The sequence below is a fragment of the Halichoerus grypus genome, chromosome 3 (genome assembly GCF_964656455.1).
Source record: "Halichoerus grypus chromosome 3, mHalGry1.hap1.1, whole genome shotgun sequence".
Taxonomy (NCBI): domain Eukaryota; kingdom Metazoa; phylum Chordata; class Mammalia; order Carnivora; family Phocidae; genus Halichoerus; species Halichoerus grypus.
Window position 1 is genome coordinate 169,372,464 of NC_135714.1, and position 16,539 is coordinate 169,389,002.

The following is a 16,539-nucleotide window of genomic DNA, read 5'->3' on the forward strand; positions in this document are numbered from 1 at the left end:
AACCCGATTTTCTGTTTTCTTGACATTTACCAGATTCTAAATAGATGCTCTCATACTGTGTGCTTCTCTTAGGATCCCTTCAAACTTCTAAGACTCTTCCTCTATATTTTTGTTAGCATCTCTCACTCAAATAACTGCAATGATCACCATCTTTTTGCAGATGCCCTTCAAATACACCTGTTTTTAAGACTTGTCTTTCTAGACTTTAAACAATGCAGCCCTACTTCAGATTCAGTTAGCTTCCTCATCTTTGCCCTATTGCCTTTTCCTAGCATTGAGGGAGGAACTTACTTGTACAGACTCAAAAGGCACACCTTAAGATCCTCAATCTTCTGTTTTTACAACCTCTGCCAAATCTATTCCTTCCATAGTATCAAAGAATGTGTTCATTCTTTTCCTTTCTCTCTCCCCTGCCTTGGCCACGTTATGCAGCTTAGCAGTTCTTCTCTTCTCTAAAAGAGAGTAGTGAAACGCATCTTCTCATCTGAAGTTGGAATCCACTATATTTGTAAGCTGTATGTTAACTATATATTATAGCAAAAAACAGAAACACCCCGAAATCCCAAGAATAGCCTAACATAAAAGTTACAGAATATATCAAGCCCTACCAGTGTGTATATTGTTTCAGAAGACATAATTTGATTCCTGACACAGAACACATTATGAAAATCTCAGAGTAGGGGTGCCTGGGTGGCTCAGTCGGTTAAGCATCTGCTTTCAGCTCAGGTCATGATCTCAGGGTCCTTGGAAGGAGCTCCGTGTGGGGCTCCCAGCTCAGCAGGGGAGTCTGCTTCTCCCTCTCCCTCTGCTGGTGTTCGCTCTCTCAAATAAATAAATAAAATCTAAAAAAAAAAAAAAAACAACTCAGTATTTACACTACCTTTGTTACAACCTACCTAAGGCAATGCTTCTCTAACCTTTCCATGGAAGTGCCCCCACACAGGAAAGTGACATCCGTATTTTAGGGACCTGAACTTATAAATCAAGGCACCACTGAACAGAATTTCTTTGACATCTGTATCTTACCTTTAACATTAACCCAAATGCTGTAGTCACCTCAATAAATATATTAGTGTCTTATTCTAGAAATGACATTTAACATTTTTAGCAGTGAGTAAAACTCCCAGAAAAAGCACTAGGTTTATCCCGTGGCTCTGCAGACCTCTATACATACACACACGCCCCCGCCCCCAAAAAAACTGACACCAAGGTTTGTGAAACACACAGCCTGGGTTTTAGGACCGGCTCTCGAAGAGGCTGCTAAAAGCACAATTATTAGCATGAGAACTAAACAGGTATTTACTTTAAAACATGACAATTTTAATAACTTTAAGATTAGAAGCCCACAACGTCGCCCCAAATTGTCGAGTTCCATTAATGATTCCCACATATCTTCCAGATTTGTTTTTATATTTATACCTTTAAATAAGTATCTCCACACCGCTTACTTTCTAATCTCTGAAGTGCATCTCACATTTTAAATACCGTCTCTGGGTGCCTTTTCGTATTTTTCCTACCCTCCCTTCAAAGTACTTTTCTCTTCCAGTGGGCTTGGCTCATCCGTCAAGGGGCTACCCTCAGTCCTCCGCGAATGCTACAACAAAGGCGAGGAACGTCGTAACCAGGGGTCCCGAGTGCCTCTACCGGCTGCGCCGAGCGCAGAGACAGCCAACGCTTTGGTGTCCCTGGCAGCGCGAGAGGGAAGCGCCAGCGCCTCATCAGCTGCAAACAACAACAATCCTAATCACAGTGCCGCCTGCACCCCATCATTAGGCTCCACCGGGCCTGTTTCCTCTCGGAGGGCAGCCAACACCTCAAGCCCGGCAAGTTTCCCCCCGACCTGGGGCCGAGCCCCCTCGCTCCCGGCCGCTCCCCGCCCAGCCCGGCCGCTGGGGTAGACGCGGCCCGCACCGGCGTCCCCCGGCTCCGCCCGCCCCAGGCCCCGGATGTGACGGCACCGCCGCCCTCGGCGCTCGCCCCCCGCGACAAGCGTGGGGGATCCCGGAAAGGAGACCTGGGGGAGGGGGTCTTCCCCCGACCCGCCAGTCATCACATACCCAAGTGAGAAGGCTCTCGCACAGCTCCACCCGCTCCACCGACTCCACGTTGAACATCTTCCCTAGCTGGGGCTTGGCAGCGCCTCCCCACCTCAACAGAAACCGCTGCCGCTCGGTCTGGGGCTGCGTCGGAGGGTCCGGGCAGCTGACCTGGCCTCTGGTCCACCTTCTCCTCGGGCCCGGGCCGCCGACTACCGCCCGGGCGCTGCCAGCGGCTCTCGCACCGTCACCCCCGCTGCCCCTCCTTCTCCTTTCACGCGGGACCGCGCGCCCGCCGCGCGCGCCCCCGGCCACGCCCGCAGCCCCGCGTCCCCGCCTCCAGCCCCCCACACCCCTCCTCCGGAGAGCGCCGGCCCTGGCCAGAGCGGCGGCCGACGAGCCACTGCGCACAATCGCGCTCCGGCCGGCCCGCCTCTCCGCCGCCGCCGCCGCGCGCGCCCCGACGCCGGCCCGCTGCGTGTCGCCGCGCGCACGCGCCCGGCCCTGGCGGCGGCGGCGGCGGCGGCGGCGGGTCCTCCTCGCCTGTCCGCTCGAACCCTCACGGAAGCTCGGCAGTGCGCGTGCGCCAGTGTCCGCACTCCAAATTATAAAAAAGAGACAGCTAGTGGTTGCCCGGGAGGGGTGGCGGGGGCCGTGCCCGGAAATAATCTCTATTGTCAGTCACCGGGAATTGGCGAGGTATCCTCTGCGGTGGAGAGGTACGCGCCCCCTCCCCCTCCCAGCCGGCGGGCCGCGGCCGGCCACGCCCACCCGGATCCGGGCCCGCGGGAGCCGCCGGCAGGGCTGCGGCGTGGGCGGGACTGCCCCGGGGTCGCCTTCGGGCTTCGCGGCGGGGGGAAGTCGCTGCTTCGGACCCTGGGGCTCCGCCTTCCTTCAGGAAGCCCCGGGCTAAGCCCCAGAGTCGCCCAGCTCCCGCCCGGAATTCCGGAGACGGTGGAAGGGCCGACGTGGCGGGCGTCTCGCGGTTCTAGGTGCTTGGCCGGGTGAGGAGAGCCGGCCGTTCCTTCCTGGGTCGTGGGTGAGCGTCGACTCCCTGAAAACTTCGGCTACTTAAGTAGGGAGAGGGTGTGCGCCAGTTGTTAGCCCGTGACGACCTCGGCAGTTCTAGGGCCTGTTTCTCCTAGTGCAGAGCTAGGGGTTGGCCTTCGTGTTTAATGGCTTGGTGGATGGTCCGCCAGCGAGCACTCACCTTTTTAGAGGCGTGGATTTCTGCAGGGATACCAATATATTTTTATATGATACGACATAGGCAGAAAAGTGCATACAACGTACATGGTTAAAGAAAAATAATAACAAACACCCAGATAAAAACAAAAGAACACTGCCCATACCTCAGGAGTTCTACCCACACCTAGTGTTCCTTCCTGAGAACAATTCCTTCTCTAGACTGACTTTTATGATACTTTCCTGCTTTTCTTATGGCTTTACTGTCTGTATATGCATGCCTAAACAATATAGTTTTACTTTGCTTGTTTTTGAACTTTTGTGAATGGGATCAGTGTATTTTATGGCTTTGAATTTGTAGTAAATTTGTGTGTATCTGTAGATCATTTTTATTGCTGTCTAGTATTCCATTGTATGATTATAACAGCGTATCCATTCTGTTAATGGACATTTTGTTCCAGTTTGGGGCTACTAAAAACAGTGCTGTAAGCATTCTTAAACCTGGATACTAGTGCAAATGTGTAGGGGGTTTCTTTAGGATACATACCTTGGAGTCCTAGGAGAATTGTTGAATCATAAGGTATACATAACTTTACCAGGTAATGCCAAACTTAACTTGGAGTGCAGCAAACTTAACTTCCTAGAGCACATCTTTACTTTGGTTTGCGAGTCCCTGGAGACCCCCCTTTTCCCATTAGGAGTAGGTTTTGTCATTGAGCACTCAGAATTGGAGTGAGTTTTTAACGATGCCTTACGGAGTACCAATTAACAGTTCACATGTGATGAATGTATCATTTTGTAAATGTAAAAGAATCTTACCTAGAGTCTTCTCAATGGTCTTTTAAAAAATTATATTCTTCCTCCACCAAGGGCAGAGAAATCTTTAGAAATGATAAATGTGTCTCACCTGCCTTTGTTTCCTCTGTTGGTGCTTCTGGATCTGTCAAACCAGAGTTCCTACATTCCATACTAGGTTGTTTCTGTAGAACCCTTAGCATTTTAATGACCATTACCCTTGTTAGGCACGTAAAATCAGTAAGTACATGTTACACTGACTTAAGCTTGACTCACCTGCAACTTGTCTTTGGAAGTGGAGAACAAGATGCTAGCCTTTTCTGGAGGGACTGTGGTGTAGTGAACACCTTCACTCCAGCTGTTCAGGTTTTCGAGGCTTTGACACAAATGACCTAAGCCTCCCTTTTCAGTCTTGACTGCTCACTCATAGTGCATTTATGTATGATACTGCAGTGTTCTTGAGATTTCATTTGTGGCTCCAATTACCCTCAATGAAGGAAATTATATTAAAAGCTTCTTGGATGTAATTGCGGAAGTCATGTGATCATGTTTTACGTGAACTTGGGTAAAAAGACTGAGTTTCTCCTTTGGAAGTTCCGGAATTTCTATATTTCCCTTATTCTTATTTTTTTTCTGAAAGTTTTGGAAAAGACCAAGGAGAGAGGTGAGTGCAACTTGTCTTAGCCATCTCCTTACTCTAGTTAGTTGGAGACTAGTTCTCATCTATAGCTGTTTATCAGACTTATTTATTTTTAAAGCTGTTTATCAGATTTAAATAACGGTAGTGTCCTGCGTGGCAATGTTCCCAAGTTTATGCTGTCTTCCCAGAGAATACCTACTTAGAGCTTTGATTAAAGAGAATTTGACATGCAACATAGTGCAGCAATGGGGAAGGCACGGACGGCTAAGTTTTATAATGGTTCTTGACAGTTGTTAATAATAGTAATCAAGGGGTGCCTGGCTGGCTCAGTTTGTTGGGCATGTGACTCTTGATCTTGGGGTTGTAAGTTTGAGGCCCACGTTGGGTGTAGAGATTACTGATTTTTTATAGATTTTATTTTTTAAAGTAATCAAAATATTATAGCTTCCATTTACTGAGAGCCTATATGATGTGCCAAGCAATATGCTAAATACCTTCATTATCTCCTTATAGTCTCCATAAAACAAAGCTTTTTTTTGGGCGGGGGGTCAAACAAATGGGCATTTGAGGGGTGCCTGGCTGGCTTATTAGGTAGAGCACGCGACTCTTGATCTCGGTGTTGTGATTTCGAGCCCACATTGGGTGTGGAGGTTACTTAAAAGTGGGCATTTGGTGTGGTTAAAATTAATTTTATGTATTTTACATATGAAGAAGCTGAGATGCAAACTACCTAAATACACAGTTGTCTGCCTCCAAAGCTTATGCTTCTCTGACATACTAAGCTACTCCTCAATAAGGCTTAGCTAGTTAGTAGCAAACCAAAGCTAGAAACCAGTTCACTTCAGCCTTCTATCAGTTACACCACACAGTTTGCAAGATCTGTGTTTTGTTTCTGTGAATCTCAAATAGTAAAAATGAAGTCCTGGTAACTCTTATTTTCATAATTGTAATGAGGGAAGGAACTTAAGAAATCCTCAAGCCCAGTTTGTACATTTTGCAGAAAATGGAAGTCCTTAGAGATTAAGCGAGGACACAGTTGTGGTAGTAGAACTGGAACTAAAATCTGGGCTGTTAATGTCCAAGCAGGCTTGAGTTGAGAGTCTGTGCTATTGGGCAAAACCATCAGCACAGTTCTGGTCTAGACAAGACCTGACTGTGTAATGCACAAGTTGGAGAACTGAAGTTCAGATTGAAAAGACTGACTTTTCAAGATTGAGGTATTATGTCGTCTCAAGTAGAAAATTTTCTTTTTATCGTTTATCCTCTGTAATCTTAGATCAGCATCTTACCCAATTTTTGAGCTATTAACTCCTACAGTTCCATTTTAAAACTATGATTATAAGAAAAACTACTAGTGGAAGTTGAGCTATTGGAAGCCCCCAACAAGGTCAGTCATTAGTAGTTCCTCTTGTGAGAGCTCTGGGTTTAGCTGGGGTTTCCATGTGACAGGAAAATGCACCTGACCTCTCTGTTCCTCTCAGAAATTTATCAGCAGCCTCTTCCCCTCCTCCCCTCTCTTTTCCCCTCCTCCCCTCTCTCTTCCCAAACACTTTCTTTGGGGATACCAGAATTTGTGGAAGTAAAACATAACTCTCTTCATTTCAATAACATTGGGAACTTCTGCTATAAAATGATGCAAATAACACTACATGGCTCTGCAATACTTACAGCATCCTGGATCTCTGAGCTCTTGGAACTGTGCTTGAAGCAATATCATAAGCAATATCTTATTTGCAAAGAAGTTAAATATACAGCAGAATGAAAAAACATAATTGGTACAGTGGAATTTACTCACATTACCATTAATGACACTTGGAAGGACGCAGAAACAAATGTAATCCATTAAAAAAAATACAAAGGAGTCTGGGGGAGAAAAAATAACTATCACCCTACCCTATTAGGTTCTTGGCTGAGACTCCCCTGTAATAAAAGACATTAACAAGAAAAAAACAGAAGCTTAATCATTTGTATACTTCCCGTGTACATGGGAGGTACCCAGGAAAACCGAGTAACTCCAAAATGGCCCAGGCAGTCACATTAAATACCACCTTCAGCTAAAGACAAAAGAAAGATGTTGGGGGTGGGGGACACAGTTATGGGAAGTTACCAGGAAAAGCACAGTAAACAAGGGTAAAGTTGTTATGCAGATTTAAGTCCATGCCTTCTCCATTCATAACAGTCTCTAGGGATTTAGTCCTCCTGGTATTGAGAGAGAGATACCTTTACAAATGGAGATTTCCCTTGTAAATGTCTCTTTTGCAGAAGGGTAAGGTCTGCTTGGGTTTCAGAACTTTTCCTTTGCTGTTTTAAAAAAATAACCTAAAGTAATTCTTAAAACAAAAAGTCATTACTTTGGGGTGACAAATTCTGCTCCACTTCAGTAGTAAACTGCCTAAATTTATACCACTGGGAAAAATCGTCACAACTCTGTGAAGTAATTAGATTCAGTAGAGACTGGAATTCTTGACACAAGGGGATAAGATTTTGGTTATCTTTTGTGCAGCTGCAAGTAGTTCTCACTGCCCTTAGGACTTTTGACACAGCTGTACAAAGCATCTCCAATTTTAAAAGAAACCTGGGGCTCCTGGCTGGCTTAGTCATTGGAGCCTAAAACTCTTGATCTTGGGGTTGTGGGTTCGAGCCCCACGTTGGGTTTAGAGAGTACTTAAAAATAAAATCTTAAAAAAAAATAAACAGAGGAAACCTGGTAAAAGAAACACCTAAATTTACTACACGGCCCACCCCTAGATTATTTGAGGCTGTTTGTTCAGTTTCAGTTGGCAGTTCGTTTGACTATTCTTTTGAATGAAAATAATGAAGTTAGAGCTGCTTCTCTGAGTTTCCTGGTGTGTGGCCTTCATAATGGTTATTTGAAACCTATCATTAGAAAGTTCCTGATATATTAGACTATTACTATGTGTAAAGATGGAAATTGGCTTTGATCTGTTTGTTTGCTTAGGTTTCTTCCATAAGGTAATTTCCTTATTAGCAGCCAATTCAGATTCTTTCAAAGGTGTTAGACTTTCACAAAGTTTCCTCTTAACAGAGACTCGCTAGGTTAATGAATAAAACTTTTCAGTGCAATAAGTTACATAGATACAGAATTTTATTTTAATTATGAATAGTGATATATGTTTAAGTATTTCCTTTATTTTCCTTTAGGTGTCTTATGAGACTAAATTTTTCTGTTTTGCAATATAAAAAATATGAATTACCTGTGATACTTGGATTCTGATGTGGTTGGGTTATTTCCCTTCATACCTATAGAAATTGGGTATTGCCATTTTTCTCAAGCTTAGTGTATGGGAAGGAGAATTTCATATCCTCCCTTTTCTCTTAAGGAAATGCAGCCTCAGAGTGATTCCATATTCCAGGCAGTTCAAAGAATTCTGAACCATAAGCTGAGCTTAGTTCCAGGTGAGGCTAATAGTTTTTCAAGCACCAGAATTTTCATTAATTCAACTAATCTTACTATAGATTTAAATGTCCTATAGCCTAAATGTGTTTTACTTTTCAAATTACTAACATTATAAGTAAGGTATGTCATTTATATTTAAACATATATTAGGTCCTACTGTGTACAGAGCACTACACTAGATAATACAGGAATATTTACAGAAGAAGAAAATATATTGCCTTCCCTATCCATACATGGTACAGTCCAGGGCACTTTCAGTGCTGTGAGGGTGAAGAGGGATCTGATTCACTGGGAGAATTGATTTGGTATATAAGAATGAGAAGAGCAGTTGGCCATCAGGAATGTCTTTTTTTCCCTTAAGATTGAAGGAACAGAGCTTGAAGAAGAAAGGGTATTTTTTAAAAATTTGTTTTTTAAAAAATGTAAATAGATGATAAATTACAGTAATTGTTTACCTTAAAGAAGATAAAATTTTGTACTCCTCAAAATAATGTGTCTGGCAGATTTTAAAGAACTCAATAATGGGAGAGTCCCCACTAGAGTTGTACTTAATGCAACTTTCCTTAAGTGGGTGCTTTAAAAAAATAGTATACATTAGAAGTCAGTTATATTTATGTGGTTTTGATTAGTATATCTTATTTTCACTGTGTCATTTGTAACCTTTGTTTATTTATCTTTTAGACTTGGAATGGCCAAATATCAAGGTGAAGTTCAAAGTTTGAAATTGGATGATGATTCAGTCATAGAAGGAGTAAGTGACCAAGTACTTGTGGCAGTTGTGGTCAGTTTCGCTTTGATTGCTACCCTGGTATATGCACTTTTCAGGTGAGACTAAAGGACAAAAGAATTGAAATAATGTATATTTGCAAGGGCCACTGCTGTCTGACTACTTCTAGTAATTTTTAATACTTCATTTAAAAAAGTGAGTGAGTAATAGAACTCAGTAACTGTGATGTGGAAATGTTGGGGTTTGGAGCCTACAGCCAAGAAAAAATTCTTGAGATGTCTTCAGTGCCAAAAGGAGGTTTTATTAAAGAATGGGGATAGGATCTGTGGGCAGAAAGAGCTGCACTGGGGTTGTGACGGGTGACTGATTATATACTTACAAGTTGGGAGGGGGTTAGAGATAGCATAAGTCTCTAAAGAATTTTCTTTTTTAAGATTTATTTATTTTAGAGAAAGGGGGGGGCGGTGGCCAGGGAGAGGGAGAAGGAGAGAAGCAGAATCCCCGCTGAGTGCGGAGCCTTACATGGGTCTCAATCTCAAGATCCTGAGATCAGGACCTGAACTGAAACCAAGAGTCAGATGCTTAACTGACTGAGCCACCCCAGGCACCCCTCTAAGGAATTTTGGAAGCAAGGTTTCCAGGACCTTGAAGGGGCTAAATATGGAAAAAGTCATTTATTACTGTCTAATAAAATGTTAGTCATGAGACCCTTCAGATGTATATCAGTGGGCCATATTCGTGGAGGATGATCGCTAACATATATCTTGGGGTGGGGGTGGGGGTAGGGGTAGAGATAAAGGAAGTTTCCAAAGGAATTTTTATATGTTAAAGTAGACTTGCAGGACCCTGTGGGGTCAGGATAATGTTAAGCTGAGATTGCCTTTTGCACTTTGCAAAGTGTCAACACTGAGGCAGCTGAGTCCCTAGAGGAAGGTCACTCTGCCTGTTTCAAGGACTTGTCAATGAGCTGTGGGCAGTAAGGAAATTTAATTTTTTCTTCTGCCTTTATTTCTCGCATCAATTGTATATTTACTAAGGTATTTTATTTTTCATTAGGATCTAAATGCTACCATATATGTTCCTGTCATCAGCAGTCTCATGAGATAAAATTGAAACACCATATTTTGAATAAAATATTAATATTTTATATGGAAGTATCATAGTTTAAAAATGTAATTTTCATAATCGAATCCCTCAATTTGTAGGTGATATAGATAATAAGTACAAGATATTTTCACTCTTTAACTAGAAAAACAGGCAAAAAAAAGTTGGACAGAATGGAGGGAATTAAGATTAAAGTTAAAACTACTGTTTTAGAATCAGGAATAATATTAAAGGCTCCAGGTGTTTATATATCGTTATGTAGAGACTGGGATATAAACTAGAAATTTAAGTGTTTTTTTTTTTTTTTTAAAGATTTTATTTATTTATTTGACAGAGAGAGAGCGAGAGAGGGAACACAAGCAGGGGGAGTGGGAGAGGGAGAAGCAGGCTTCCCGCAGAGCGGGGAGCCCGATGCGGGGCTCAATCTCAGGACCCTGGGATCGTGACCTGAGCTGAAGGCAGACGCTTAACGACTGAGCCACCCAGGCGCCCTAGAAATTTAAGTGTTAACACATGGAGATAAATAAAATTTTATATATATGTATGTATCATTGAAAACAGAAATAGAAAAAAGTATAAAACACAAAAGTTAATTTCAAAAATTACAAATCATACGAGCTTGCTATAAAATTATAAAGATTTTTAAACATCAGAATTCTTAGATATGACACAAAATATGAGCAACGAAAGAAAAAAATAGATAAACTGGACTTCATCAAAATTCCCAACTTGCAGGCACCTGGGTGGCTCAGTCGTTAAGCGTCTGCCTTCAGCTCAGGTCGTGATCCCAGGATCCTGGGATGGAGCCCCACATCAGGCTCCCTGCTCAGCGGGGAGTCTCCTCCTCCTGCTCCTTCCCGCCTGTGCTCTCTCTCGCTATCTCTGTCTCTCTCAAATAAATAAATAAAATATATAAAAAAAAAAAAATCCCAACTTGCATGCTTCAAAGGACATCATCAAGAAAATGAAAAGGCAGGGGCACCTGGGTGGCCCAGCTGGTTAAGCATCTGCCTTCCACTCAGGTCATGATCTCAGGGTCCTGGGATCAAGCCTCACATCGGCCTCCCTGCTCAGTGGATGTCTGCTTCTCCCTCTGCCCATTCCCCTGCTTGCACTCTCTCTCTCTGTGAAATAAAGTAAAAATTAAAAAAAAAAAAAAGAAGAAGAAAGAAAAAATGAAAAGGCAACCTGTAGGATGGGAGAAAATATTTCAAATCATCTATCTATACAGTACTTGTTTTTTGTTTTTAAGTAGGTTCCACACCCAGCATAGAGCCCAGCATGGGGTTTGAACTCATGACCCTGAGATCAAGACCTGAGCTGAGATGGGGTTGGACACTTAACCAACTGAGCCACCCGGGCACCCCTATCTATACAGCACTTGTATCTAGAATATATAAGGATCTCAAAACTCAATAATAAAAAGCCAAATAATGCAATTAATAGCCAAAGGATGTGAATACACATTCCTTCAAAGAAGATATGCAAATGGCCAATAGGAACATGAACTATGCTTGACGTTGTTAGAGAAATGCAAATCAAAATCAGAGTGAGATACAATTTCATACGACTAGAATGGTTCCAGCCAAAAAGTCAAATAATAATAGTTGTTGAGGATGTGAGAAGATTGGAATCCTCATACACTGATAGTGGAGATCTAAAATGATACAACCTCTTTCCTCAAATGATGAAATATAGAGTTACCATGTGATGTAGCAGTTTCACTCCCAGGTGTATATATATATATATATATATATATATATATATATATATATATATACCCATGAGAAATGGAAACACATCTCCACACAAAAACTTGTAAAAGAGGGGTTCCTGGGTGGCTCAGTCAGTTGTCTAACTCTTGATTTCGCCTCAGGTCATGATCTCAGGCTTGTGAGATTGAGCCTCGCATCAGGTTCCATCCTGGGTGTGGAACCTGCTTAAGATTCTCTTCACCCTCTCCCTCTGCCCCTCCCCCCCATCCTCTCTAAAAAAACCAAACCAAACAAAAAAAAAACAACACTTCTACAAGAATGTTCGTGGCAGCATTATTAATAACAGCCAAAAGGTGGAAACATCCCAAATATCCATCAACAAATGAATGGATAAACAAATGTGACATATACACAGAATGGAATATTTTTCAGCAATAAAAAAGAATAACATACTGACACATGCTACATCGTAGATGAAACTTGAAAACATTATGCTAAGTGAAGTAAGTCAGATAAGGCCACATATATGAGTCTGTTCATATGAATGTCCAAAATAGGGAACTCTGTAGAGAGAGGAAGCAGATTAGTGGACTGGAGTGGAAGATCAGGATATAGGGAATTATAGCTAAGGGGTACAGTTTCTTTTTGAGTAATGGAAATATTCTAAAATTGTGCTGGTTACATATATGTGTGAATATGCTAAAAACCATTGAATTGTAAATTTTGAATGGGTAAATTGATATGTGAATTATATTTCAATAAAGCTGTTTAAAAAATGAGTCATGACTAGGCATGAGTATCTGTTCTTTATTAAGAATGAGATAGGGGCGCCTGGGTGGCTCAGTCATTAAGCGTCTGCCTTCCACTCGGGTCATGATCCCAGGGTCCTGGGATCGAGTCCCACATCGGGCTCTCCACTCCACGGGAGGCCTGCTTCTCCCTCTCCCACTCCTCCTGCTTGTGTTCCCTCTCTCGCTCTCTCTCTGTGTCAAATAAATAAATAAAAAAAATCTTTAAAAAAAAAAAAAGAATGAGATAGGGGCGCCTGGGTGGCTCAGTCGTTGGGCGTCTGCCTTCGGCTCGGGTCATGATCTTGGGGTCCTGGGATTGAGCCCCGCGTCGGGCTCCCTGCTCGGCAGGAGACCTGCTTCTCCCTCTCTCGCTCCCCCTGCTTGTGTTCCCTCTCTCGCTGTGTCTCTCTCTGTCAAATAAATAAAATCTTTAAAAAAAAAAAAAAAAAAGAATGAGATAGATCTCGTGTGAACTCCACAAGGGGAGAAATTTTTATCTCGTTTGTTCGTGGATATATCCTCAGAGCCTAGAATAGGGCCTGGCACACAGTAAGCATTCAATAAATATTAACTGAATGAACTCTTGATGTATATACCTATTTATAACCTGCCTCCATTTATCCTACTTTATCTCCCATTCAATTTAATAAAAAAATTTTTTTTAAAAAGAATGAGATGCAGGGTGCCTGGGTGGCTCAGTTGGTTAAGCGACTGCCTTCGGCTCAGGTCATGATCCTGGAGTCCTGGGATCGAGTCCCACATCGGGCTCCCTGCTCAGCAGGGGGTCTGCTTCTCCCTCTGACCCTCTTCCCTCTCGTGCTGTCTCTCATTCTCTCTCTCAAATAAATAAATAAAATCTTTAAAAAAAAAAAAAAAAGAATGAGATGCAGATATAACTTTATCATGTGGAAGTATCCATGATACATTGTTGAGTGAGAACTGATGATTGAAAGACACATCACAAAACTGTAAGTCAAGTAAACCATACTGTTTAAAAATTATTTTTGATAAAATTAATTTTATTTAAAATTTTTTTCTTTTTCTAATTTTCCTGCTATGGATATTTATTACTTGTATAATAAAAGTGTTTTCCCCGCAGACTGGAAAGATATGAAGCCCAAACCAAAAGTTTTTTTTTTTTTTTTTTTTTTAAGATTTCATTTATTTATTTGATAGAGCACAAGTAGGCAGAGCAATAAGCAGAGGGAGAGGGAGAAGCAGGCTCCCCACTGAGCAGGGAGCCCAATGCGGGGCTCGATCCCAGGGCCCTGGGACCATGACCTGAGCCAAAGGCAGACGCTTAATGACTGAGCCACCCAGGTGCCCCCAAACCAAAAGTTTTATATTTAAAAAGGCAATTGTAATTCATCAGTCTTACACAATACACAGAAACTGTAACAATTAAACAATAGCTTCTCATTCCCCCTCCTTCCATTTATCTCAGTGAATTAGTCAATTTTGGGTACCTCATAAAATGGAATCATAATATTTGTCCATTCGTGTCTGGCTTATTTCACTTAGCATAATGCTTTCAAGGTCTGTCTACATTCTAGCATGTATCAGAATAGCATTCCTTTTTATAGCTAAATAATATTCCACTGTATGTATATACCACATTTTGTTTATCCATTTGTTTTTGATGGACATTTGAGTTGTTCCACCTTTTGGCTATTAGGAATGACATGACAGTGAACATTGGTGTACAAATACCCACTTTGAATTGGAATTGCTGGATCATATGGTAATTCTGTTTTTAACTTTTTGAGGAAACGCTGGTTTTCATAGCAGCTGGTCCATTTTACATTCCCACCGGCAGTGCACAGGGGTTCCAACTTTTCTGTATCTTTGCCAACACTTGCTACCTTCTATTTTTTTATAATTGTCATCCAAATGGGTGTGAGGTAGTATCTTATTGGAGGTTTTTTTTTTTTAATTTATTTATTATTTTAGAGAGAGAATATGCACGCACGAAAGCAGGGGGAGGGGCAATAAGGAGAGAGAATCCAGAAGCAGACTCCTCACTGAGTGCAGGCCAGATCCCAGGACCCCAAGATCATGACCTGAGCCGAAATCAAGAGTCAGCTGCTTAACGGGCTGAGCCACCCAGGCGCCCCTCTCATTGGAGTTTTGATTTGCATTTCACTCATGATGAATGAATTTGATCATTTCATATGCTTATTGACAATATGTATGTCTTCTTTGAAGAAGTCTATTCAAGTTCTTAGCCCATCTTTGAATTGGGGTGTTTACTTTCTATTTTCGAGTTATGAGAGTTTTTGTTTGTTTTTTTAGTAGGCTCTACACCCAGTGTGGGGCTTGAACTCAAGACCCTGAGATCAAGAGTCTCTTGCTCTGCAGACTGAGCCAGCCAGGTGCCCCTGTGAGAGTTTTTTTTTTCATTGAAGTGTAGTTGACGACAAAAGTTATGAGAGTTCTTTATATATTCTGGTATTAGTCACTTATCAACTGATTTACAGATGTTTTCTATTCTGTGAGTTGTCTTTTTGCTCTCTTTGTAGTGTCCTTTAATGCACAAAGTTTCTAACTTTGATAAAGTCCAATTTATTTTTTCTTTTGTTGCTATGTTGGTGTCATATTTAAGAAATGATTGCCAAATCTAAGGTCACGAAGATTTTCCCCTATGTTTTCTTCTAAGATTTTTGTAGTTTTAGCTCTTAAGTTTAGGTCTTTGATTGATTTTGAGTTAATTTTTGTATATGGTAGGAAGTAAGGGTCCTTCTTCATTCTTTTGCATGTGGATGTCCAGTTTTCCCAGTAGCATTTGTTCAAAAGACCACTCTTCCCCCATTGAACGGTCTTGGCATCCTTACCAAAAATAACTTGACCATTTATTTGAATTTATTTCTGGACTGTGTGTTCTATTCCATTGGTATATATGTTTGCCCTTAGGTCAGTACCATACCATTTTGATTACTATAGATTTGTAGTAAGTTTTGAAATCAGAAAGTGTGTGTCCTACAACATTGCTCTTTTTCAAGATTGTTTTAGCTATTTGGCGTCCATTGACATAACATAAATTTTAGGTTGGGTTTTTTCTTCTTTCTTTTTTTTTAGAGTAGATTTTTTTTTCCTAATTTTTATTTTTAATTGTAGTTGACATACAACACTAGTTTTAGGTATACAACATGGTAATTCAAAAATTATATGCATTATCAAATGCTTACCACAGTAAGTGAGGTTAGTTATCATCTGTCAGCATATTAAATTACAGTATTATTCACTGTATTTCCTATGCTGTATTTAACATCTTTGTGATTTATTTATTTTATAACGGAGAGTTTGTACCTCTTAATCCCTTTCACCTATTTTGCCCATCCCCTTCCCTTCTTATAACCATCGGTTTGTTTTCTGCATTTATGAGTCTGCTTCTGTTTGGTTTTTTTTGTTTGTTTGTTTGCTCATTTGTTTTTTAGATTCCAGATACAAGTAAAATCATACAGTGTTTTTGTCTTTCTCTGACTTATTTCACTTAGCGTAATACCAGCTAGGTCCATCGATGTCATGAATGGCGAGATTTCATTCTGTACCCCTCCTAGATTTCATTCTTTCTTATGCTGAGTAATATTCCATTGTGTACATATATCACATCTTCTTAACAATTCATCTATCAAAGGATACTTAGGTTGTTCCGTATCTTGGCTATTGTAAATAATGCTGCAACAAATATAGGGGTGCATATATCTTTTTGAATTGGTGTTTTTGTTTTCTTTGGGTAATTCCCCAGAAGAGGAATTAACTAGATTATATGATATTTCTATTTTTAATTTTTTTAAAATTAAAACTGCCATTTGATTTTCCACCAATAGTGCACAAAGATTTGCCTTTCTCCACATTCTGGCCAACACTTGTTATTTTTTGTCTTTTTGATAATAGTCATTCAGATAGGTGTGAGGTAATACCTTGTTGTAGTTTTGATTTGCATTTCCCTGATGATTAGTGACACTGAGCATCTTTTCAGGTGTCTGTTAACCATCTGGATGTTTTCTTTGGTAAAATGTCTATTCAGGTCCTTTCACCATTTATTTATCGGATTATTTGGGGGTGTTGTGATGCTGAGTTGTATGAGTTCCTTACATATTTTGGATATCAACCCCTTAGTGGATATAT

At 41.2% G+C, this 16,539-nt stretch overlaps 2 protein-coding genes across 11 annotated transcripts in view; one reads left to right on the top strand and one right to left on the bottom strand.

Annotated features, from left to right (window-relative positions):
* The window catches only part of HOOK3 (hook microtubule tethering protein 3), a 106,523-nt gene extending 104,183 nt beyond the window's left edge, over positions 1 to 2,340 (bottom strand). For 3 of the 6 annotated variants that reach the window (XM_078069556.1, XM_036102348.2, XM_036102350.2), the window contains exon 1: positions 2,058 to 2,339. In XM_078069556.1, coding sequence (XP_077925682.1) covers positions 2,058 to 2,114 — 57 coding nt within the window. In that variant the 5' untranslated portion in view covers positions 2,115 to 2,339. Of the gene's footprint in view, positions 1 to 1,419; positions 1,809 to 2,057 lie in introns of those variants that run through there. The other 3 variants (XM_078069558.1, XM_078069557.1, XM_078069554.1) reach the window with 3 other exon arrangements.
* Positions 2,341 to 2,532: 192 nt separating this feature from the next.
* RNF170 (ring finger protein 170) overlaps positions 2,533 to 16,539 on the top strand; it is a 48,814-nt gene continuing 34,807 nt past the window's right edge. The window contains exons 1-3 of one of the 5 annotated variants that reach the window (XM_036102344.2): positions 2,533 to 2,755; positions 7,998 to 8,073; positions 8,756 to 8,899. In XM_036102344.2, coding sequence (XP_035958237.1) covers positions 8,763 to 8,899 — 137 coding nt within the window. In that variant the 5' untranslated portion in view covers positions 2,533 to 2,755; positions 7,998 to 8,073; positions 8,756 to 8,762. Of the gene's footprint in view, positions 2,756 to 2,804; positions 3,076 to 7,997; positions 8,074 to 8,755; positions 8,900 to 16,539 lie in introns of those variants that run through there. The other 4 variants (XM_036102340.2, XM_036102345.2, XM_036102341.2 and 1 more) reach the window with 4 other exon arrangements.